Source organism: Salmo trutta, chromosome 16 (genome assembly GCF_901001165.1).
Source record: "Salmo trutta chromosome 16, fSalTru1.1, whole genome shotgun sequence".
Lineage (NCBI taxonomy): Eukaryota > Metazoa > Chordata > Actinopteri > Salmoniformes > Salmonidae > Salmo > Salmo trutta.
The window spans coordinates 36,292,266-36,318,415 of NC_042972.1; the positions used below are offsets into that span (position 1 = coordinate 36,292,266).

The 26,150-nt window shown below is 46.3% G+C and overlaps 1 protein-coding gene across 3 annotated transcripts in view; it reads right to left on the bottom strand.

Annotated features, from left to right (window-relative positions):
• Positions 1–4,447: 4,447 nt before the first annotated feature.
• The window catches only part of mdfi (MyoD family inhibitor), a 42,086-nt gene continuing 20,383 nt past the window's right edge, over positions 4,448–26,150 (bottom strand). For all 3 annotated transcript variants that reach the window (XM_029694193.1, XM_029694192.1, XM_029694194.1), the window contains exons 3-4: positions 7,505–7,885; positions 4,448–7,360 (exon numbers count right to left, since the gene is read on the bottom strand). In XM_029694193.1, the coding sequence (XP_029550053.1) occupies positions 7,104–7,360; positions 7,505–7,885 (638 nt within the window). In that variant the 3' untranslated portion in view covers positions 4,448–7,103. The remainder of the gene's footprint in view (positions 7,361–7,504; positions 7,886–26,150) is intronic.

The window sequence follows — 26,150 nt, forward strand, 5'->3', positions numbered from 1 at the left end:
CTGGCCCCGTTATCTCTGACCTCTACACACTGGCCCCGTTATCTCTGACCTCTACACACTGGCCCCGTTATCTCTGACCTCTCTACACACTGGCCCTGTTATCTCTGACCTCTCTACACACTGGCCCCGTTATCTCTGACCTCTACACACTGGCCCCGTTATCTCTGACCTCTCTACACACTGGCCCCGTTATCTCTGACCTCTCTACACACTGGCCCCGTTATCTCTGACCTCTACACACTGGCCCCGGTATCTCTGACCTCTACACACTGGCCCAGTTATCTCTGACCTCTACACACTGGCTCCGTTATCTCTGATCTCTACACACTGGCCCCGTTATCTCTGACCTCTACACACTGGCCCCGTTATCTCTGACCTCTACACACTGGCCCCGTTATCTCTGACCTCTCTACACACTGGCCCCGTTATCTCTGAACTCTACACACTGGCCCCGTTATCTCTGAACTCTACACACTGGCCCCGTTATCTCTGACCTCTACACACTGGCCCTGTTATCTCTGACCTCACACACTGGCCCCGTTATCTCTGACCTATACACACTGGCTCCGTTATCTCTGATCTCTACACACTGGCCCCATTATCTCTGACCTCTACACACTGGCCCCATTATCTCTGACCTCTCTACACACTGGCTCCGTTATCTCTGACCTCTACACACTGGCCCCGTTATCTCTGACCTCTACACACTGGTCCTGTTATCTCTGACCTCTACACACTGGCCCCGTTATCTCTGACCTCTACACACTGGCCCTGTTATCTCTGACCTCTACACACTGGCCCCGTTATCTCTGACCTCTCTACACACTGGCCCCGTTATCTCTGACCTCTACACACTGGCCCCGTTATCTCTGACCTCTACACACTGGTCCTGTTATCTCTGACCTCTACACACTGGCCCCGTTATCTCTGACCTCTACACACTGGCCCTGTTATCTCTGACCTCTACACACTGGCCCCGTTATCTCTGACCTCTACACACTGGCCCGTTATCTCTGACCTCTACACACTGGCCCCGTTATCTCTGACCTCTCTACACACTGGCCCCGTTATCTCTGACCTCTACACACTGGCCCCGTTATCTCTGACCTCTCTACACACTGGCCCCGTTATCTCTGACCTCTCTACACACTGGCCCCGTTATCTCTGAACTCTACACACTGGCCCCGTTATCTCTGACCTCTACACACTGGCCCTGTTATCTCTGACCTCTACACACTGGCCCCGTTATCTCTGACCTCTCTACACACTGGCCCCGTTATCTCTGAACTCTACACACTGGCCCCGTTATCTCTGAACTCTACACACTGGCCCCGTTATCTCTGACCTCTACACACTGGCCCTGTTATCTCTGACCTCACACACTGGCCCCGTTATCTCTGACCTATACACACTGGCTCCGTTATCTCTGATCTCTACACACTGGCCCCATTATCTCTGACCTCTACACACTGGCCCCGTTATCTCTGACCTCTCTACACACTGGCCCCGTTATCTCTGACCTCTACACACTGGCCCCGTTATCTCTGACCTCTACACACTGGTCCTGTTATCTCTGACCTCTACACACTGGCCCCGTTATCTCTGACCTCTACACACTGGCCCTGTTATCTCTGACCTCTACACACTGGCCCCGTTATCTCTGACCTCTCTACACACTGGCCCCGTTATCTCTGACCTCTCTACACACTGGCCCGTTATCTCTGACCTCTACACACTGGCCCCGTTATCTCTGACCTCTACACACTGTGGGATGGACAGGCTGGGGAACTGTGCACTGTACACACACACCACTCTTAACATCTATTCACATCTGTGATTATCTATGTGGGTATAGTATACAGAGGGGGAGAGAGTAGGTAGGAGAGAAGTATGAGAGGGGGATAGAACGAGTGGAGAAACAGAGAGAAAGCGAGGGGGGAGATCTCAAACAGAAAAAAGTCCCAGTGTTTCTACACACATTGATGCATTGGCCCAAACAGGCATTCCTGCTCAACGACTTTGGCAGACCTTTAAAAAGCATATTAAAGTGCTCTGTTCTGCATGAGGCCAGTTGTTGCTCTGTTTTCTCTACCAAGACAAGGAATGGAGGAGGTGTACAGAACTGTGCTAAGACATGGTTATGGGGAAAACAGGGAGAATGGATACGATATGAGGACATACTGTATCTGGACCATCAAAGTGCTACCCAATATTGTAGCGCATGTACAGCTATAGATACTCAACAAACTGGTACAAATCTGAAGATTTACTTGCCTATTAAAATTACTCAATACCTTTTGTCATATACAGTATATTCCTGATTGGTTTCATTATTCCTGTGTCTGTTTTAAGGAGACTTCAGTCTGTTCAGAGCAGAGCCATTTAAGCACTGAGAGCCTTCACTGCACATCAACCACATCAAAGAGTCCATCTTGGCCGTCTGCTCTGTGTACAGGAGGCACCACCTCACAATGTCAATCTGAGAAAAACAGATAAAAGTAGTCTTTGTTACTTTGGATGAGCACTTCTTGGACATAACAGTAGCTACATAGAGGGCATCCATACCTGATAAAAGGAATAGGCACCACGGATCACTTCTTACACAGTCATTTTATTACACACAGCACTGGGTAAACACTACACACATGTATTGGACATAATGCTTGAATTGACTGCTTTCACCAGAGCAGGCTAACATTACATTTTATATCCATGAGATGTTTGAAGGCACATTTGATAAAATGTTTTTAAAAAAAATTTAAAATGAGAGATTGCACTGGAAAGGTACCTTGCACTGTTAGGGAATGCAGAAAGTCATTGTTCATCTGGACATTATCAAGTTGATTTATTTTTCAGTTGTCTCTGTACTATTTTGAGTATAAACACCACAACTTGTGTTCCTGTTTGATTCTGTCATGTCCTGACCAGTAATAGGGGTTATTTGTTATTGTAGTTTGGTCAGGACGTGGCAGAGGGTATTTGTTTTATGTGGTTCGGGGTGGTTGTGTGTTTAGTGGTGTGTTTGATTTATTATTCCAGGTTTTGGGCACTGGTCTATGTTAATGTATTTCTATGTTTAGTCTAGTTCTTTGTATTTCTATGTTTAGTTAATTGGGGGACTCTAAATTGGAGGCAGGTGTTTTCTAGTTGCCTCTGATTGAGGGTCCTATATATAGGTATGTGTTTGTTTTAGTGTTTTCTGGGAGATTGTGCTGGGCATAGCTTTGTGCCTTACTGGCCTGTTATTAGTCGTTGTGTTTGTTTTGGTTCACCGTCTTTGTCCGATTAATAAAAGAAGATGAGTGCACATTTCCCCGCTGCGTCTTGGTCCACTTTACCCTACGACAACCGTGACAGATTCAGCATCCAAGACAACAAATATCATTATGGCTTCATCTATCTCTCAAATTCACACTTCTGATTTACATTTTTTTCCCATGAAAAACCCCATAGTTAGGACTAGGCATATTTCCAGGGCTTTACCAAAACATTGATTGGATGTACAATATCACAACGCCTCTCTCTCTACATAATTCATAATCAGGGATAAAATCGTAATGCAACTATTCAATTTTACCTCAGGCACCATGTAGAGGTACAGATAGATAGCCCTCTTATGAGAGATTGCTAGTATTCCAAGTAAGGCATATCTTTCATTAGCAGGTGCACCCAGTAAAACAAGTCTGCAAGCCCTTGGAATCAATAAAAGCAAGAGGCTAGTTTGATAAGCCAAATGATACCCTAAAACCAAGCTGAAAATCATCTACAGAATATAGGATCCATAGATAAAGATGTATCTACAACAAACCTGACGTAGCAGGAGTAAAAGAAACGTCTGAAACTAGATCCCCTACATACTGGTCTTGACGAGAAGAAAAAAAGTTTATCTTCTGCAATGTTCAACCAATCCAGTAAATGTGGAGGAGGAGTTAAGATGGAAAGTCACCTTGTTAACGTCCAAAAGTGGAATAGCATCACAGGCTCTATTTCCATTTTCCCTGAAAACCAGAACATCCGGATGTTGGAGACTCGGCACAGGCTAAGCTACAAAACTATTTTCTTTGGTATGAGAGAACTCACACAGTCATGCGAGGATCCACACAGTGCCAGATCAGAGCAATCAGGATCCACAGGATGTTCAATATAAACACATGATTTAGTACAATTTGCATATGAGTTGCTGGGCAGAAAGGGGCATGTGTTGTAGTGTTTGAGTTTGCAGGACCTATTCTATTATCATAAAACTAATCTACGTACCATTTAAATTACTTAGCATAATATCCCCAGATATTTTAAGTCTGGGAATAAAATAACATTTTGAAGAACTACTGCTTTACAGGGAGCGAGGTTGGAACGGATAACATAGAAATGTAATTTTCATATTGGAAGAGAAATGCAAATATATATATTTTTTAAAATCGACATAAAATAAGATGGATTAATATCATTTTTTGTAGTGAGGAGAGCCAATCCAGGCCTGGAGTAAAGTGGAGGCCTTCCGTTCAAATACAGTACAGTACAAGAGAATGACAGATATCAGGTAAAGGCATTGAGAGTTTGAATGATCTCTTCCAGTCTATCTGTTAGATCTGAAATCTGTTTACAGCACAACATGGAAATCATTCAAAATATCCAGACAGTATGGTTAAGATTCAAAATAAAATCACAGAAAGAGAAAAGCCCTAAGAGAAAGAGCTCTCCTTTCACATGTTTGAGTAAGATGGAGGATGTGTCCTTTGCTAGGTCTGTCTACAACGCGCCTACGGGTCATGGACAAACACTGGACTCTACTGTAGTGACCAGTGTTCTTCACTCCTGATCTTCGAGAGTCAAAGGGTGTGCAGACTTTCATTCAGCCCAGCACTAACCCACCTGGTTCAAATCATCAACTAAAAATCAATATCTTGATTAGCTGAATTAGATGTGCTAATGCTGGGCTATGGAACAACATGTCTGTAGCATTGTTGACCCATTTCCATTGGTTTGTTGCTGAGCCCTCTACTCCCAGTCCCAGCAACTCTGACAGGACAACCGCAGTAGACAGACCCTCCACATGGACTGTGCACGTTGAGAAAGAAATGGTTAGCACTAAAACTGGAAGACTTTAACCTTGCCAAGGACAAACTAGAGTGCTGCTCAGATCTGAGCGACCATTTTCCCATTACTCTGCAGTCTTATCTACAGAAACACAAAAATCCTGTTAAATGGAGCCATTTTCTCATTTGCCTTTGAGGTCATTCTCATGCATGGAGAGAGCCAGTCATTGTGCTGCTGAGCCTCTGGAGACACAGGGTGTTCTGCTGTAATAAGAGATGGCTCACTGAGGGTCCAAAGGAACAGTCCAGAGAGAGAAGCCGTCCAGAACCATCGCTGGAGCATAGCAACCATACAGTAGAAAAACTAGAGCCCAACTGATAAATCAGTTGACCGATATTAGCCTTTAACAGAAAGATTTGTATCGGTCTTTATTCCACAGATAAAGCGCAGATATTATATACATAGAATAAACAAATACGTCTGCTCATTTGTGGTCATTTTTTTAATGGTCAATGTTTGCCTGAAGAGGGCGCTCTATGAGCTGCTCATTGAACATCATTCAGGCCTAGGTCACAACGTGAGAGAATAGGCATGGTGGTTAGACGGTGAGTAGCTTGCCATAGCCAGCGTATTTGAATAAGAAAATAATCAAAAGTACACTTCACCAAGCAAGCCCTGTCCTCATCACATTCTCACTTAGTTAACGGAAGCTCAGCTATCTAGCCAGCAAGGTAGTTAGCTTTGCTAGCTAGCAATCTATGCTACTTATGTGCAACACTGGACTAGCGCCAAAGTGAACAATCATTCTTGATACAAAAAGAACACTGTTACTGTCTGAGCCTATTCTATTAGCTAGTGGGCTTATTTGGTTTGTTTTCCGAAATATGCAATCTGCAAAAAGCAGGCCATGTGCTTGCATTCATGATGAGATAACTCTAGCTAGCTAGCTAAATGAGAACGTGTGACTAAAACAAGTGCGGCAAGCATTTGCCTGCATAAATGTTTTTAGTCATTTGCTGTTGAAATTTACAGCCAACATATTTTGTATTAAATAACAGTGATGTAGATATGGTTTCTGTAATGAACAGCTAGCTTGTGCTTGTCATAGTCTACTCTGATTGCAAGGTTGCCATAAAGTGTTTGTTTACATGACCTTTGACTGTTGTAGACACTGTGGTAAATCTACTCAAGACAAACGCTGACACCTCGTGGTGACATTACGAACGGCATGTTACTGCATTTCAATGCTTATTTGTGAACAGTGCAGTTTCAGATTTACTTTGAGACTAAGTTTAATTCATTCAACATTGTGGTGGTTTAACACAAGCACTTTTGCATACTTCTTATCCACTGCCATAGATAGGTACAACTTAAAGATTTGTCTAAGAAGGGACACTAAACAAGTTGTACTGTTGTATTTATAGAGGATATAGTTACTTTTTTTGTGGATATCTTAATATAATGTTTATTTTAATATTTTGTTAAGAAATTATCATTTTGAGTATCCGTTAATCCTTTTGGAGCACAATTTGTGTAAAAAAAAGTATGTTTTTCATTCCACCTCTAAAAACAATATATTGGCTGATATATCAGTAAATCAGTGACTTTGCCTCCCTCCTATCGTTATCAGACATAAAAATACCATATCGGTCGGGCTCTAAGCAAAACATCTGCATAACAATGAGAGATATCCATAGTCCTCCTTAGTAAACTGACAAGCAACACAGAGGTGAGCAGGAGAAGCCAAAGAGTAGTCCCTGTCCTTTGATTGGTCAATTCCAATGGATTGTCCATAACATTGAACAATGTCAGCACTCTACCTTGGTCAAAGTCAATGATATGTCCTTACATTGACCAATGATCATGCCCCTCCACTGTCCTCTCTACTGAGCCAGAGAGGAAGAGGTGAAGCGATAAGCAGACCGCCTGCCTTTGGGACAATGACTCCCATTGTTAGGGTGGAGACAAGACCATCTTGTCATTATATACAGTATCTCTGACTGAGCCTGAGCTGTGTCAGTGTGTGAGATATATATATATTTATCGCCCTGTGCAGTTTGAAAGGCTCAGGAGGAGAAACAGAGGCCGCAGCACTCCATACAGATCTCCAGGCAGTCTGCAGACTCGCAGCACGCGTCGATGATCCCACAGTCCATGTCACACGGCAGTTCACAGTCGCCACACTCCTCAGAGGCACAGCAGCAGCAGAAACACGCCGAGTCGTCCCCCGCACACGAACCACAGGTGGCACAGTCCAACACGATGTTACACAGAGTCAGGAACTCACAGAACAGACAGGCCAGGATACAGTGAACACAACAGTCTGAGGGAGAGAAGGAGAGTTATTTATATTTATTTGACCTGGTAGTTGATTACAATGCATAGTGTTTTGAGAAGAGGGAGAGATGGAAGAGAGAGGAGAGGTGGGGTACTACAGTGAGATGGACAGAAGTAGGTAGCTTCTCACCATCCTGTGCCTCTGTAGGTATCTGGGAGCTGTTGCTCTTGGAGGAGCTCTTGCTCCTCTTGCTGCTCTGAGAGGTGATGGAGGGGTTGGACTGGAGCTTCTTAGGGTTCTTCATCCCCGATGAGGAAGACGAGGAGGAGGAAGAGGTCGCCCTGGGTAGGGAGCCGGGGGCCAGCCGATCATGGAGCCCTCCGTTCCTCACTCCATTGGGGTGAGAGGCATGTGTGTGCGGGGCATGTGTGTTGGCGGCGTGTGTGCAGTGCGGGCCGTGTGTGTGCGGGGTGTGTGTGTGGGGCTTAGCTCCGTTGCGTAGCTGGCTGGTGGGCTGGGTTAGGCAAGGCTGGGTGGGATGTATGGGGGGAGATCGAGTCTGGGGTTGACCTGAGGACAGGAACAAAGAAAAAAAAGAAAAATAATTACAATAGTTGCTTTCATTGTAACTGTGGGACACATGGGAAACGTAGTCATTGATACAGCATGCCCCAATGGTTCCTGGGAAGGGCCATGTGTACTGTGCTGACTTCTGACCCTGCTCATCTAGACGCTTACACAACAACACCCAGACTCTCTACGCTCCTCCTCGCCTCTTTTTCTCCTCTCTTCTTCTCCCCTCCTCTCCTCTCTCCTCCTGTCCTGTCCTCCCCTCTCACTGCCAGGGCTGAAACACAAGTTGGTGGGAGAAACTTGTCTTGGACAACACATCATTTCAGATAATCCCCATAAGAAATAGGCCTAAACTTGGGCCAACTCAATCCAGTTTGACAAACTCAAGAATCTATTAAAATAATTTACCAAGGGTGCTTCATGGTCTACTAACGCCAGCTGCACATTGCTAGGTGCACCATACATTAATATGTAACTCGTGACTATGATGCATATCTGGTTGCTAGTTTTAAGTCTTTGATTTATGTGGACAGAGAGGCTGAAATGGCCTGGTTCTCTCTCTTCACAGTATGAAATGTAGGCTACACACATTTACGCATATATATATAGTTGGCCCAAGTTTAGGCCTATTTCTTATGGGGATTATCTGAAATGATGTGTTGTCCAAGACAAGTTTCTCCCACCAACTTATATATATTACACACACACACGCACACGCACACGCACACGCACACACACACACACACACACACACACACACACACACACACACACAGACCGCCTCAGCTCAGGCCCAGGGTGTTTACAGCCTACAAACCCTGTACTGTTCCTCCTCTAAGTCAGACCAGGGTTGATCTTGGCTGGCCAACATATTTTACTCTGAGCACCACCAAATACTAATTACACTGAGAGAAAGAACAACGTGGTGAAAAGCAGACCTCCTCTGCCAAACCAAACAGAGGCCCTAAAAAAGAGGGAGGGCTAAAATGGAACCCTGGTTTTTATATATTATGATAATATTTAATACCATCCTATCGAGGCCCTAAATATTTTCTAGACCTGAACACACAGATGGAGAGAGGTGTAACATCACAGGGTAGAATACCACTACAGGATGTCCTGAGAGAAACACACACACACACATACCGGGGGCTGAGATGCAGTGAAACAACATTAGATAATCGTTCAGAGACAGATAACCATGCTAGAACTGTTGTGATTGGCCTGGCCGGGTTCACACCACCAATCGAGTATGATTCAGCATTTTCTAACCTCACTCCAGATGTCTGGCAGTGAGGGTGGGTGGGTGGGTGGGAGGGGGAGGGGGGGGGCAGCAGTCACAGGGAAACATATCTTTCTCTTATGAAGAATGTCAAAAGTCAATACCTGCTCGGCTGCATTGTCTCCTTTCTTACACATTTCCCTCTCTTTTTGTCTCACCCTCTCTGTTTCCCCCGGTCTCTCACTTTAACCACTCATATTTCCACAATTGCAGTACAATACAGTATAAGGGTTTGGTTTTGTCGAGAGAAGAGAGAGAACGCACACGCACAATTACAGAGCCACAATTGCAGCCACCAACCCTAATCATAGTCAGTTTTAGTGAACCCACACAGAGCGATGCCAGGCCTTTACCCCACATCTCTCTGCTACTGTAGTCATTCTCTATGTGGTACATGTCTGGTTAACAGAGCATTCCTTTGGTTGGTAAAGACAACATCAGCAGGAGCACAATATTGTTTGTTTACTGAATTCCATTGGATTTAAAAAAATATATATTGCTGGAAATGGAGAGAGGAGTAACATCAAACTGAACAGAGAGAGTGAAATGTCTGGATATTATTTAGTGGTATGAGAGTTCATTCACCCTTCTCCCTTTGCATGTGTGTGTCAGTCGGTTTGGAGGGTGTGTGTGTGTGTGTGTGTGTGTGTGTGTGTGTGTGTGTGTGTGTGTGTGTGTGTGTGCACAGAGAGAGAGACAGAGAGAGAGTGGGGTGTGTGTTCATGAGATAGAGATGCAGAGGAGAGTGTGTGTGAGGGAGGGTGAGAGAGATCTGCTCTACGGATATACACCCCTTAGCTTTGGCTCTTGTCTATTTTGGTTCAGGAGTGATGTAAGGGCGTGCCACATAGAAACACAATGATTCAGCAGTTCATAGTTAAAAATAAGAACAAATAAACAGCTAAATGACTGTGGGCTTAACATGATGAGACTGGCACACCACAGACTGAAGGAAAGGAGAGGGGGAGGAAGAACAGAGAGAGGGAGAAGGGGGGTGAGAGTGAGGAGAGGAGATATTTTACTGTGCAAAAGTGTTGGACCAGCCTAGGCCTGAAAGTGTAGGACCAGCCTAGGCCTGAAAGTGTAGGACCAGCCTAGGCCTGAAAGTGTAGGACCAGCCTAGGCCTGAAAGTGTAGGACCAGCCTAGGCCTGAAAGTGTAGGACCAGCCTAGGCCTGAAAGTGTAGGACCAGCCTAGGCCTGAAAGTGTAGGACCAGCCTAGGCCTGAAAGTGCAAGAATGTGTGCAAGAGAGAAAATTGGTGTGAGAGAGAGAATGACAGACAAAGAGAGTTGAGATAGAGAACTGAGAGACAGCTGAGAGAGAGCTGAGAGACAGCTGAGAGAGAGAGACAGCTGAGAGACAGCTGAGAGACAGCTAAGAGAGAGAGACAGCTGAGAGTGAGCTGAGAGAGAGAGCTGAGAGACAGCTGAGAGAGAGAGACAGCTGAGAGAGAGAGCTGAGAGACAGCTGAGAGAGAGAGACAGCTGAGAGAGAGAGCTGAGAGACAGCTGAGAGAGAGAGAGAGCTGAGAGACAGCTGAGAGTGAGAGAGAGCTGAGAGACAGCTGAGAGAGAGAGCTGAGAGACAGCTGAGAGTGAGAGACAGCTGAGAGAGAGAGAGAGCTGAGAGACAGCTGAGAGACAGCTGAGAGAGAGAGAGCTGAGAGACAGCTGAGAGTGAGAGAGAGCTGAGAGACAGCTGAGAGTGAGAGAGAGCTGAGAGACAGCTGTCAGCTGAGAGAGAGAGAGAGCTGAGAGACAGCTGAGAGAGAGAGCTGAGAGACAGCTGAGAGTGAGAGAGCTGAGAGACAGCTGAGAGAGAGAGAGAGAGAGAGCTGAGAGAGAGCTGAGAGAGAGAGCTGAGAGACAGCTGAGAGAGAGAGAGAGCTGAGAGAGTGAAAGGCCCAGTGTAGGCCCAGCCTGTTGCCTGTAGCGATGGGAGTGTGGTATGTCTGGCTTGAGAGAGTGTGACTCACAGTCTGCTGACAGCTCACCCCCCCCCCACCTTCTCTCTCCCTAAATTCCTCCATCCGCTCACCTCCCATTACCCTACAGACAGCCAACCTCTCTTCTCATCTCCTCCCCCTCTCTCTAAATCGCCCTCCCTACCTCCCCTTCACCTCTCCTTCCGTCAGCCTCCTCCCAAGACACTGGCCTCTAGCGAAAGGCTATGATTACTGCTGATCACTGCACCCCTCTATCTTTCCAACCTCCCTCCTCCCCTCTTCCTCTCATACCTCTCTCTTTCCTCCCTTCTCCTCTTCTTCCCCTCGCCCTCCCTCCCTCCCTTTGTCAGTGATTCAGCAGTCTGAGCAGTAGACAGTGAACAGAGTGCTGTTTGTGCCAGCTTAGCTGCTCAGACCAGGCCATCTGAACTAGATCAGAGCTGTGAGGGTCCTGGACCATTGTGCTTCCTTCCTACATTTAGAACAGGAACACCTGAGTGATACCTAGCACCTTGACCAGGGATCACAGCTAATAACAATGTAGGGCTTTACCTTGTCCTTCCACTGTCACCTCATTCACCTCTTTCATCACCAATGGGACTTGGGGGCTGGACGGTAACCCACCAAAAACAATGTGACCCCATAGTCCAATGTCTGATTCAGCTCATTTCAATCACAATCCATAGGGATGGGGAATCTAATCTCGGAATAGCAAAGTGTGGTATTCCTAAAGGGTGGAATTCTGAAGGAAGTGCAGCCTATTTCCCTAAGTAGAGTGTTGTGAGTGGGAAACGAAGGCTGAGGGAGGCAGGATGAACAGTGATTTAGGATAAAAGCTCTACTTAACTAGGAGATTGGGGTAAAAACAGGGAATTAAGGAGGTGGGGGAGAGGAGAGAAGGAAAGGGAAACCATGAAAGTTAACACAGAGGAGAGTGGGAAGGGGAAACATGAAAGTTAACACAGTAGGGAGTGGGAAGGGGAAACATGAAAGTTAACACAGAGGAGAGTGGGAAGGGGAAACATGAAAGTTAACACAGTAGGGAGTGGGAAGGGGAAACATGAAAGTTAACACAGAGGAGAGTGGGAAGGGGAAACATGAAAGTTAACACAGAGGAGAGTGGGAAGGGGAAACATGAAAGTTAACACAGTAGGGAGTGGGAAGGGGAAACATGAAAGTTAACACAGAGGAGAGTGGGAAGGGGAAACATGAAAGTTAACACAGTAGGGAGTGGGAAGGGGAAACATGAAAGTTAACACAGAGGAGAGTGGGAAGGGGAAACATGAAAGTTAACACAGAGGAGAGTGGGAAGGGGAAACATGAAAGTTAACACAGAGGAGAGTGGGAAGGGGAAACATGAAAGTTAACACAGTAGGGAGTGGGAAGGGGAAACATGAAAGTTAACACAGAGGAGAGTGGGAAGGGGAAACATGAAAGTTAACACAGAGGAGAGTGGGAAGGGGAAATATGAAAGTTAACACAGTAGGGAGTGGGAAGGGGAAACATGAAAGTTAACACAGTAGGGAGTGGGAAGGGGAAACATGAAAGTTAACACAGTAGGGAGTGGGAAGGGGAAACATGAAAGTTAACACAGTAGGGAGTGGGAAGGGGAAACATGAAAGTTAACACAGTAGGGAGTGGGAAGGGGAAACATGAAAGTTTACACAGAGGAGAGTGGGAAGGGGAAACATGAAAGTTAACACAGAGGAGAGTGGGAAGGGGAAACATGAAATTTAACACAGTAGGGAGTGGGAAGGGGAAACATGAAAGTTAACACAGTAGGGAGTGGGAAGGGGAAACATGAAAGTTAACACAGTAGGGAGTGGGAAGGGGAAATATGAAAGTTAATACAGTAGGGAGTGGGAAGGGGAAACATGAAAGTTAACACAGAAGAGAGTGGGAAGGGGAAACATGAAAGTTAACACAGTAGGGAGTGGGAAGGGGAAACATGAAAGTTAACACAGTAGGGAGTGGGAAGGGGAAACATGAAAGTTTACACAGAGGAGAGTGGGAAGGGGAAACATGAAAGTTAACACAGAGGAGAGTGGGAAGGGGAAACATGAAATTTAACACAGTAGGGAGTGGGAAGGGGAAACATGAAAGTTAACACAGTAGGGAGTGGGAAGGGGAAACATGAAAGTTAACACAGTAGGGAGTGGGAAGGGGAAACATGAAAGTTAACACAGTAGGGAGTGGGAAGGGGAAATATGAAAGTTAACACAGTAGGGAGTGGGAAGGGGAAACATGAAAGTTAACACAGAGGAGAGTGGGAAGGGGAAACATGAAAGTTAACACAGTAGGGAGTGGGAAGGGGAAACATGAAAGTTTACACAGAGGAGAGTGGGAAGGGGAAACATGAAAGTTAACACAGTAGGGAGTGGGAAGGGGAAACATGAAAGTTAACACAGTAGGGAGTGGGAAGGGGAAACATGAAAGTTAACACAGTAGGGAGTGGGAAGGGGAAACATGAAAGTTAACACAGAGGAGAGTGGGAAGAGGAAACATGAAAGTTAACACAGAGGAGAGTGGGCAGGGGAAACATGAAATTTAACACAGAGGAGAGTGGGAAGGGGAAACATGAAAGTTAACACAGAGGAGAGTGGGAAGGGGAAACATGAAAGTTAACACAGAGGAGAGTGGGAAGGGGAAACATGAAAGTTAACACAGAGGAGAGTGGGAAGGGGAAACATGAAAGTTAACACAGAGGAGAGTGGGAAGGGGAAAGAATGGGTCAGAGGTTAAGTTGGGGTTCACTGTCGGTGACAAATGGTATCCTGCAACAGAGATGATGTACTCTTTCCAGGCCCTTTGTGTGTGTGCGCGTGTGTGTCACCATCAGGTCCGAGGCCTCCAGGAGAAAGAGGAGGATGAGGAAGAGGAGAGATTCATCACAGACTGGTGTGTAATTAAAGGCACTGTGTCACGATCCTGTTACATTTCACACCGGCAACACGCTAACCCAGTTCACATCCCCTTTAATGATCCCAGCATCATACGTATCTCACCAAGCTGCCAACTCAGCCTTTCCACGGCAGTGTTGTCTTTGCGTGATTGTACGCCTTACAAAGCTAAAAACAAAATAGTTCACAAAATATTGCTATTGACTGTATGGAGTTGGCAGAAGTTGTACAAATGAGTCATGAATCCCAGTGGGTCCTTAACTCTCTGTGTTTCATTGTGGTGCCAGAGAAAGTGAGTGAGAGAGTGTGACTGAGGGGTTTGACAGAGCACTGGACTCTGACTAACAGTGAGAGTGGTGGTGGTGGTGGTCAGTGTGACAGGGTTGTCACTAGTTACCACAGCCACAAAGTCAAAATTGTCTATATCGTAAATATTCATGAAAAAATGGTTGCTTTTTATTATTTTTTTTATTAGAGTTAGTCATATGGTTAGCAGTGTGGTTAAGGTTAGGGTTAAGGTTAAAATCAGATTTTAAGAAGAGAAACTGTAGAAATAGGCAGGGTTTAATACTTTGTGGCTGTGATTACTAGTGACGACCACCTGTAGGAGCAGGAGAAGAACTGAGGTTTGGATGGAAACAGAAGGCCCTCAAAGTAAAGATCAGTCAAGAGTCAGACAGCCTTTCACCCAGTTTCCAACCCCCAAACACACACCCCTCCTCCCCCATCTCTCTCTAGCATCCTTCTCTTACTCAGAACTGACAAATGACTAACAGAGCTTATTTTAAGACTCCCAGAAAAACAGGAGAGCCCAAAGGAGGATGTATCATGAGTTAGAATAGTGTAACCAACACTCACTTATTCAGAGCTTCTTATTGCCAGTCTGTATAGGACTGTGATGTCGGCTTAAGCCACTGACAGTGTCAATAACGTGTATCAACTATGAGGCCGCTTTATTGAATCAATGTGCTAGAGGAACAGAAACACACGAGCCAACTACCAAACACATGTTGCACAGCACACACAACAGCACACACACTCTAACAGCTCTCTCTGCACATTGTTCTCAGACAGCTTGTCAGAGGCCCAGCGCCAGACAAATGCTACAACCATGATGTCATCACTGCGAGACAGAGCATCTGGGCTGCAGAATGCAATCACGCTTCTGTTTTCATCTACACATGTCCTTTACATCATGACATCACCGCGCACACACAAACCATAGTCATCTAGTAGCAGCAAGAGCCACTATTTCCTATTTCATAATCAGTGTACAGGCCATATTGATGTGGTTGTAGCAGAGTAAGGGGGTCTATAAAGTTAGTCACAGTGTTCCTGTAGGGTGCTGATGATACAACTGTACGACTTCCAAATGTATGCACACACTCACACACAAACATGCACACGCAGTACGAGCCCCAGACACACACACAAGCCATCTGCATCAACAGAGAAAACCAGACGTAACAGTGGGAGGATGGGAGGAAAGGAGGATGGGAGTGGGGAGGAAAGGAGGGAGGAAAGGAGGGAGGGAAGGATGAAGGGAGGAAAGGAGGATGAGAGGGAGGGAGGGAGGAAGGTCGAATTGGATGAAGTTGCTTGCAGATGCTGATCTTAGGTCAGTTTTACATTGTCTCTAATGATTAAGGTTGAGATTGGGGGAGGGAATGCTATACCTACGGGCAACATTTAACTGGAGCGGGAGGAGGGTTGGAAGGAGGGAGATATAGGGGGGATGGAAGGAGGAAAGTATAGGGGGATGAGGGAGGTATGGGGTGGAGGGAGGTATAGGGGGTGGAGGGAGGTATAGGGGGTGGAGGGAGGTATAGGGGGAGGGAAGGAGGTATAGGGGAATGGAAGAAGGGAGGTACAGGGGATAGAGGGAGGTATAGGGGGATGGAAGGAGGGAGGTAGAGGGGGATGAGGGAGGTATGGGGAATGAGGGAGGTATAGGGGGATGGAGGGAGTTATAGGGCGGATGGAGAGAGGTATAGGGGGATGGAGAGAGAGAGGTATAAGGTAATGGAAGGAGGGCAGTATAGGGGATGGAGGGAGGTATAGGGGGATGGGGGGAGGTATAGGGGAATGGAAGACGGGAGGTATAGGGGGATGGAGGTATAGGGGGAGGTATATGGGATGTAAGGAGAAAATATAGGGGAATGGAAGGAAGGAGGTATAGGGGAATGGAAGGAAGGAGGAATGGAGGGATGGAGGTATATGGGATTGAAGGAGGGAGGTATAGGGCTATGGAGGTATAGGGGATTGAAGGAGGGAGGTATAAGGGATGTAAGGAGGGCGGTATAGGGAATGGTGGGAGGTATAGGGGTATGGAGGGAGGGAGGTATAAGGGAATAGAGGGAGGGAGGTATAGAGGTATAGAGGGAGGGAGGTATAGAGGAATAGAGGGAGGGAGGTATAGAGGAATAGAGGGAGGGAGGTATATAGGAATGGAAGGAGGGGGTTATAGGGGATGGAAGGAGGTGCAGAGGGATGGAAGGAGGGAGGTATAGGGAGATGGAGGGAGGTATAGAGGGATGGAGGGAGGTATAGAGGGATGGAGGGAGGTTAGGAGGGATGGAGGGAGGGAGGTATAGGGAGATGGAGGGAGATGGAGGGAGGTATAGGGAGATGGAGGGAGGTATAGGGAGATGGAGGGAGGTATAGGGAGATGGAGGGAGGTATAGAGGGATGGAGGGAGGTATAGGGGAAGGAGGGAGGTATAGGGAGATGGAGGGAGGTATAGGGAGATGGAGGGAGGTTAGGAGGGATGGAGGGAGGGAGGTATAGGGAGATGGAGGGAGATGGAGGGAGGTATAGGGAGATGGAGGGAGGTATAGGGAGATGGAGGGAGGTATAGGGAGATGGAGGGAGGTATAGAGGGATGGAGGGAGGTATAGGGAGATGGAGGGAGGTATAGGGGGATGGAGGGAGGTTAGGAGGGATGGAGGGAGGGAGGTATAGGGAGATGGAGGGAGGTATAGGGAGATGGAGGGAGGTATAGGGAGATGGAGGGAGGTATAGAGGGATGGAGGGAGGTATAAGGGAAGGAGGGAGGTATAGGGAGATGGAGGGAAGTATAGGGAGATGGAGGGAGGTATAGGGAGATGGAGGGAGGTATAGAGGGATGGAGGGAGGTATAGAGGGATGGAGGGAAGTATAGGGAGATGGAGGGAGGTATAGGGAGATGGAGGGAGGTATAGGGAGATGGAGGGAGGTATAGAGGGATGGAGGGAGGTATAGGGAGATGGAGGGAGGTATAGAGGGATGGAGGGAGGTATAGGGAGATGGAGGGAGGTATAGGGGGAAGGAGGGTATGGAGCTGGGCAGTAGCACAGGGTATGGAGTTGGGCAGCATCACAGGGTATGGAGCTGGGCAGCAGCACAGGGTATGGAGCTGGGCAGAAGCACAGGGTATGGAGCTGGGCAGAAGCACAGGGTATGGAGCTGGGCAGAAGCACAGGGTATAGAGCTGGGCAGAAGCACAGGGTATGGAGCTGGGCAGCAGCACAGGGTATGGAGCTGGGCAGAATCACAGGGTATGGAGCTGGGCAGAATCACAGGGTATGGAGCTGGGCAGAATCACAGGGTATGGAGCTGGGCAGAATCACAGGGTATGGAGCTGGGCAGCAGCACAGGGTATGGAACTGGTTTTATGGAGAACATAAAATTAAAGAGAGAATAATGTCGGATCCAGACCTACACACACACACAGAAACCTGTTTCATTAGGATTTCAATACTACCCGCCCCAACTCCCCATAACCCTAAATCCAGTCCCTCTCTTAGCATTACCCAATCTCTCTCTGACACAGCCTCTCAAACACACTATCATTACAGATTCTGTGGTTATTTTGCGGTAACTCAGAAACCAAGAGTTACTGTCAGGAAGTAGCTCAGGTTGCTTTCCCGTATGCACCTAGGTGGAGAGAGGAGAGGCCCCCGGCCTGACTGCAGTGACCCCCAGAATCCAACAATTCTGTCTATTAACTGTTAACCCAGGTAAAGGTTTAACACTATTTGTACATCAACTATGATGATTACTCAAATATCACTCATACGTGGTTCATACATCACACAGATGCCCAAGAGAGACTGCCAAAAACTATACTGCCAGACTCACCTCCCTACAGTAGTCATAGCGACTCCTGAACAATCACAGTTACCACCAAACAGACCAAAAATACTCAAATGTAGGAGAGTAGAGAGAGGTGTTTCATTTGGTTGTAGCATGTGGCGTGTTGCGTGTAGACACCTGTTCTGCAGCAATTCGGAACCTAGCCCACTTAACTCCCTCTGTTGACAATTCAATTCAGAGGCGTGTGTATGTCAGTGTGTGTGCGTGTGTATGTATGTGAGTGTGTATCTGACCTATTTCTTGGGGCTGTGTGTGTTCATTCAGGGTCGAGACAGTGTGACTCACAACACCAGTGGAACCCAAACATTTAGTGTGCGTGTGCGGCATGATTGTGTGTGTGTGTGTGTGTACACATGTGCATACAATATGTGCGGACATGTGTCCCTCCCAGATAATGGTCTTGCTAGGTGTTGTCAGAGAGAGAGAGAGGAAGGAGACACACATTCACAAAACCCTTACGAAGACGAGAAAAAAAAGCTATGAACTGTTATACTTGAATTCTTCTGAAGTTAATGAGTGTTTCCTCAAGTTGCTGAGAACAACTGAAACAGCAATATTTTGTCACTGACTGAAGCTGCTTTATTTGGCCTTTGGTAGAGTTGCCAATGTCCAGTGCTCTTAAGCCTGGTTCATACTGGAGGCCTTAATGCTCAAATCCGTTTTGGAATAGTGACTGTCCTAACAGCAAGTTACAAATGACCAAATGGGATTTGTGCATGTTTAGACATCAGTCATTAGCTGACAGGGCTACTCTAGTTGTCATAGTAACAACAGGTGTGTGCACAGTGGTGTAGTCTGATTGGTGGTGTAGCAGACTAAGGTGACAACAATACCTGCCATGGATGAATTTACAAAATCATAGTGTGAGAACTCTTTTAAAGCCTCAAAGGATAAGATGATCCAACTTTAAAAACAAGTCCTTTTTGGCTAACCACAGCAGACAACTAGATAGTTTGGTAGCCATTTTGCTTTCTAGCACATTCACTCATTTGTTTTTAAACAATCAACAAGTTAGCACATGTTCTTGTCAAACTGTCAGAGTAGCTAGCAAGCAACAAGATATTCCAAATGTACATTTAAGTCATTTAGCAGAGGCTCTTACCCAGAACGACTTACAGGAGCAATTAGAGTTAAGTGCCTTGCTCAAGGGCACATTGACAGATTTTTCACCTAGTTGGCTCGGGGATTCGAACTAGTGACCTTTCGGTTACTGGCCCAACACTTTTAACTGCTAAGCCCTAACAGTCTAAAAACCACTTGAAGGCAAATAAATCAGATTTGACCGTTCAGACACAAGTCACATAACCAGGAATCAGATTGGTATCTGACTTCAAACCAGCTACGAAGATGTTTTGAAATGTTGCTTGAAATATCTGATTCCATGTGCTTTTTGGCTGTTCAGACTCAAGGATAAAGAACAGATTCGAATCAGCATTTTTGGGGGGATTTGAGTCGCTTCAAATTGCCAATGTGAACACGGCTTAAGACGACCACATATAACAAACAAACACATGGACAACTAGGCTCCACAGCTAATTGATCGGTTCAGTGAATGCCTAAATTCAACACACCTGGTTTTCCAGGTGGGTTAAATCAAGAACATGAAGTGCCTGTGGCCCTCCAGGACCAGCGTTGCCTACGCCTGGTCTACTGATGTCTCCAAGCTATTCACTGGATGGAACACAGACTGTAGAATTACTCATTTGGCTCAAACAGACTGTGAGTGAGAGCATCATTGTGTGTGTGTGCATCTGGAGACAGTAAAATCCAACCCGGTGGGACTGTTTAGGGGTCTATGCGCATGCCTGTGAAACCTGCAGTGTTTGTGTATGTGAGGACACACACACTGCATTAAATGTATGTGAGTTTACGTGTTTTATATGTCCTTACTGGAGCCAGGCGGTCTATGATGAAGCTGTAATTATGCAGGACTACATACACACACGCCTCTGAGAGGTGCACACTCATTCCTGGGCAAATGGGAGACAGCTGGGTTTGATCTGCCATCAGAGAGACAGACACACAGACACAGACACACACAGACACACACAGACACACACACACACACACACACACACACACACACACACACACACACACACACACACACACACACACACACACACACAGTGAAAGGCCTCAACCACCCCTTCCCTGCTTATTTACTCTAATCGCTGTCCTTCTATTCTCTACCCGTCCTCTCTTTCCTTTCCTGTCTGGTCCTCACCCCTCAGTTCGGTTTCTCATTGTCTCACTCTTCTCTCCCAAATCCCTCTTCCCCCTCCTCTCTCTCCCTCAGTGCCATATCGTGGGGGGGTCAGATATATACTTTTCCTAACCAGTCAGAGTCTGCCTGCTAAGTGTGACCACAGCACAGCAGCAGTTCTGATCTACTGTAGCTCTATTCATGATCCCATTCACTGCTCTAGTTCTCACATGAGCCACACAATCCACACACCCAAACTTCCATGGACCAGGTCTTGTTGCCCTCTCTCTCATCTGGACCCTAACACTCCTATTCTGATCAGAAACACACAGGAACGGTGAATCACATTGGACTACATTAGAGTTAGACAGATGCTGTTAAAATAGCTACTGAGAGTACGTGTCTGTGGGTAGAGCGAACAGAGGGCTGATCTTTAAACAACCTGATTCTGATTAGGCTCTAGTACAGACTACAGTTGTTTCTCTGTGGTTTGTAAAAAACCAAGGTGTCTTGCTAGCTCAACTTTTTGAACAACGTATTTAAAATCCCTCAAACTGCCGTTGAGAGTGCTTTATAAGCAATCTTTAACACTACTGTAAAGTTCCGCTTTTACAGAAAAGATGGGTGCCTTTGTCCGTAACCACAGGTTGCAGTATATATATCAAAGAAAATATCAAAGCCATCCAAACAACATACTAGGGTAAATAGGAAAAGTGGTCTTGCTCTGATGAAGAGGCTGTGTGTGTGTGTGTGTGTGTGTGTGTGTGTGTGTGTGTGTGTGTGTGTGTGTGTGTGTGTGTGTCAAATAAAAACATGCGCTGGTGTAGACTTTACTTTGAAATACTTACTTTACGAACCCTTTCCCAACAATGCAGAGTTAAAAAGTAACATTTCCACCCAAAAAATGTGAAAATAGTAACACAATAAAATAACAATAATGAGGCTATATACAAGGAGTACCGGTACCAAGTCAATGTGCTGGGGTACGAGGTAGTGTAGTTGACATAGTTGAGCTAATATGTATGTGTAGGTAGGGGTAAAGTGACAATCAGGATATATAATAAGCACAGTAGCAGCAGCATGTGTGAAAGTGTGTATGTGCGTGAGTGTGTGTGTAGAGTCAATATGCATGTGTGTGTGTTTTGTGTGTGTGAGTGTATGTAGTGTGTGTGTATGTGTTGGAGTGTCAGTGCAGTATGTGTGAGTGTGTGAGTCCAGTCAGTGTGCATAGAGTCAGTGTGAGTAAAAATGTAATGCAATAGTCCAGGTGGCCATTTGATGAACTGTTCAGGTGTCTTATGCCCTGGGGGTAGAAGCTGTTCAGGTGTCTTATGGCCTGGGGGTAGAAGCTGTTCAGGTGTCTTATGGCCTGGGGGTAGAAGCTGTTCAGGTGTCTTATGGCCTGGGGGTAGAAGCTGTTCAGGTGTCTTATGGCCTGGGGGTAGAAGCTGTTCAGGTGTCTTATGGCCTGGGGGTAGAAGCTGTTCAGGTGTCATATGGCCTGGGGGTAGAAGCTGTTCAGGTGTCTTATGGCCTGGGGGTAGAAGCTGTTCAGGTGTCTTATGGCCTGGGGGTAGAAGCTGTTCAGGTGTCTTATGGCCTGGGGGTAGAAGCTATTCAAGTGCCTTTTGGTCCCAGACTTGGCACTCCGGTACCGCTTGCCATGTGGTAACAGAGTGAACAGTCTCTGGCTTGTGTGGCTGGGGTCTTTGACAATTTTCCAAGCTTTCCTCTGACATCACCTGGTATAGAGGTCCTGGATGGCAGGGAGCTTGGCCCCAGTGATGTAGTGGGCCGTCCGCACCACCCTCTGTAGCGCCATGCGATCTAGGGTGGTTAAGTTATCATACCAAGCCATGACAAATCTTTTCATTCTCCTGAGGAGGAAGAGGCTCTGTCGTCCCTTATTCACCACTGTGCTGGTGTGAGAGGATCATGTTAAGTCCTTGGTGATGTGGACACTGAGGAACTTGATGCTTTCAACCCACTCCACTACAGCCCTGTCAATGTGGATAGCGGCGTGCTCGCCCTTTCATTTCCTGTAGTCCACAATCAGCTCCTTTGTCTTGTTGAGGGAGAGGTTGTTGTCATGGCACCACACTGCCAGGTCTCTGACCTCCTGCCAATATGCTGTCTCATCATTGTCGGTAATCAGGCCTACCACCGTCGTGTCGTCAGCAAACTTAATGATGGCGTTGGAGTCGTGCATGTCCACACAGTCATGGGTGAACAGGGAGTACAGGAGGAGACTAAGCACACTCGTAAGGGCCCTCTGTGTTGACGGTCAGCATGGCAGAGATGTTGTTGCCTACCCTCACCACCTGGGGGTGGCCATCAGAAAGTCCAGGATCCAGTTGCAGAGGAAGGTATTCAGTCCCAGGGTCCCGAGCTTGATGATGAGCTTGGAGGGACTATGGTGTTGTATGCTAAGCTGTAGTCAAAGAACAGAATTCTCACATAGACATTCCTCTTGTCCAGGTGGGGGAGAACAGTGTGGATTGCAATAGAGATTGCTTCATCTGTGGATCTGTTGGGGGAGTATGCGAATTGGATGGTGTTGAGGTTTTTATTTTATTTCACCTTTATTTAACCAGGTAGGCAAGATGAGAACAAGTTGTCATTTACAACTGCGACCTGGCCAAGATAAAGCAAAGCAGTGTGACACAGACAACAACACAGAGTTACACATGGAGAAAACGATAAACAAGCCAATAACACAATAAACAAGTCAATGACACAGTAGAAAAAAAGAAAGTCTATATACAGTATGTGTAAAAGGCATAAGGAGGTAGGCAATAAATAGGCCATAGGAGCGAATAATTACAATTTAGCAGATTAACACTGGAGTGGTAAATGAGCATATGATGATGTGCAACTAGAAATACTGGTGTGCAAAAGAGCAGAAAAGTAAATAAAATAAAAACAGTATCGGGATGAGGTAGGTAGATTGGGTGGGAAATTTACAGATGGACTATGTACAGCTGCAGCGATCGGTTAGCAGCTCAGGTAGCTGATGTTTAAAGTTGGTGAGGGAAATAAAAGTCTCCAACTTCAGCGATTTTTGCAATTCGTTCCAGTCACTGGCATCAGAGAACTGGAAGGAAAGGCGGCCAAATGGGGATGTTCAGTGAGATATACCTGCTGGAACGTGTGCAACGGGTGGGTGTTGTTATCATGACCAGTGAGCTGAGGTAAGGCGGAGCTTTACCTAGCATAGACTTATAGATGACCTGGAGCCAGTGGGTCTGGCGACGAATATGTAGTGAGGGCCAGCCGACTAGAGCATACAGGTCGCAGTGGTGGGTGGTAACAAAACGGATGGCACTGTGATATACTGCATCCAGTTTGCTGAGTAGAGTAATGGAAGCTAGTTTGTAGATGACATCGCCGAAGTCGAGGATCGAATGGATAGTCAGTTTTACTAGGGTAAGTTTGGCGGTGTGAGTGAAGGAGGCTTTGTTGCGAAATAGAAAGCCGATTCTAGATTTGATTTTGGATTGGAGATGTTTAATATGAGTCTGGAAGGAGAATTTACAGTCTAACCAGACACCTAGGTATTTATAGTTGTCCACATATTCTAGGTCGGAACTGTCCAGGGTGGTGATGCTAGTCGGGCGGGCTGGTGCAGGCAGCGAACAGGTAAAAGCATGCATTTGGTTTTACTAGCGTTTAAGAGCAGTTGGAGGCCACGGAAGGAGTGTTGTATGGCATGGAAGCTTGTTTGGAGGTTTGTTAGCACAGTGTCCAAGGAAGGGCCAGAAGTATACAGAATGGTGTCGTCTGCGTAGAGGTGGATCAGGGAATCGGCCGCAGCAAGAGCGACATCATTGATATATACAGAGAAAAGAATCTGCCCGAGAATTGAACCCTGTGGTAGCCCCATAGAGACTGCCAGAGGTCCGGACAACATGCCCTCCAATTTGACACACTGAACTCTGTCTGCAAAGTAGTTGGTGAACCAGGCGAGGCAGTCATTAGAAAAACCAAGGCTATTGAGTCTACCGATAAGAATACGGTGATTGACAGAGTCGAAAGCCTTGGCCAGGTCGATGAAGATGGCTGCACAGTACTGTCTTTTATCGACGGTGGTTATGATATTCGTTTAGAACCTTGATTGTGGCTGAGGTGCACCTGTGACCGGCTCGGAAACCGGATTGCACAGCGGAGAAGGTACGGTGGGATTCGAAATGGTCAGTGATCTGTTTATTAACTTGGCTTTCGAAGACTTTAGATAGGCAGGGCAGGATGGAAATAGGTCTGTAACAGTTTGGGTCTAGGGTGTCACCCTCTTTGAAGAGGGGGATGACCGCGGCAGCTTTCCAATCTTTAGGGATCTCGGACGATACGAAAGATATGTTGAACAGGCTAGTAATAAGGGTTGCAACAATGGCGGCGGATAGTTTTAGAAAGAGAGGGTCCAGATTGTCTAGCCCAGCTGATTTGTACGGGTCCAGGTTTTGCAGCTCTTTCAGAACATCTGCTATCTGAATTTGGGTGAAGGAGAAGCTGGGGAGGCTTGGGCGAGTAGCTGCGGGGGGGCCGGAGCTGTTGGCCGGGGTTGGAGTAGCCAGGAGGAAGGCATGGTCAGCCGTTGAGAAATGCTTATTGAAATTTTCAATTATCATGGCTTTATCGTTGGTGATCGTGTTACCTAGCCTCAGTGCAGTGGGCAGCTGGGAGGAGGTGCTCTTGTTCTCCATGGACTTTACAGTGTTCCAAAACTTTTTGGAGTTAGAGCTACAGGATGCAAATTTCTGCTTGAAAAAGCTAGCCTTTGCTTTCCTGACTGACTGCGTGTATTGGTTCCTGACTTCCTTGAGCAGTTGCATATCGCGGGGACTTTTCGATGCTATTGCAGTCCGTCACAGGATGTTTTTGTGCTGGTCAAGGGCAGTCAGGTCAGAAGTGAACCAAGGGCTATATCTGTTCTTAGTTCTGCATTTTTTGAACGGGGCATGCTTATCTAAGATGGTGAGGAAATTACTTTTAAAGAATGACCAGGCATCCTCGACTGATGGGATGAGGTCAATATCCTTCCAGGATACCCGGGCCAGGTCGATAAGAAAGGCCTGCTCGCAGAAGTGTTTTAGGGAGCGTTTGACAGTGATGAGGGGTGGTCGTTTGACCGCAGACCCATAGCGGATACAGGTGTGCCATGACCAGCCTTTCAAAGCATTTCATGGTTATAGATGTGGGTGCTACGGGACGATAGTATTTTAACAGTGATATGTGGTTGTCTCACCTAGTTATTTTAAGATTAATGTACAAAATGTAAGTTGTTCTGGATAAGAGCATCTGCTAAATGACTAAAATGTAAAAAGTAAATGTTTTACACGTGTATGATTTGTACACGTGTATAATTGTTACATTTGACTGTGTAAAACCTAGCAGTACTACTTATTTCTCTGAGAGTGAGGTGGATAAAGTGCCTTCAGAAAGTATTCACACCGCTTGATTTTTCCACATTTTGTTGTGTTACAGCCTGAATTTAAAATGGATGAAATTGAGATTTTGTGTCACTGGCCTACACACAATACCACATAATGTCAAATTGGAATTATACTGTTAGATCATCAGGCTCCTCAGCCGAGTTCTGAATGGGCAGTTTTGTAGTTGTATCGACGTCTCATCAAACTTAGCACATAGGAAACGCTACAGTACTTCATCAAGGACAAAACCAGAAGCAGAGATAAATGAGGTATCTGCATTTACCCCATTGGACACAACATCCTGATTGCTGTTATTATAAATAATATGTCATTGCCCTTTTTAAGAAGATGCCATTGGCCCTT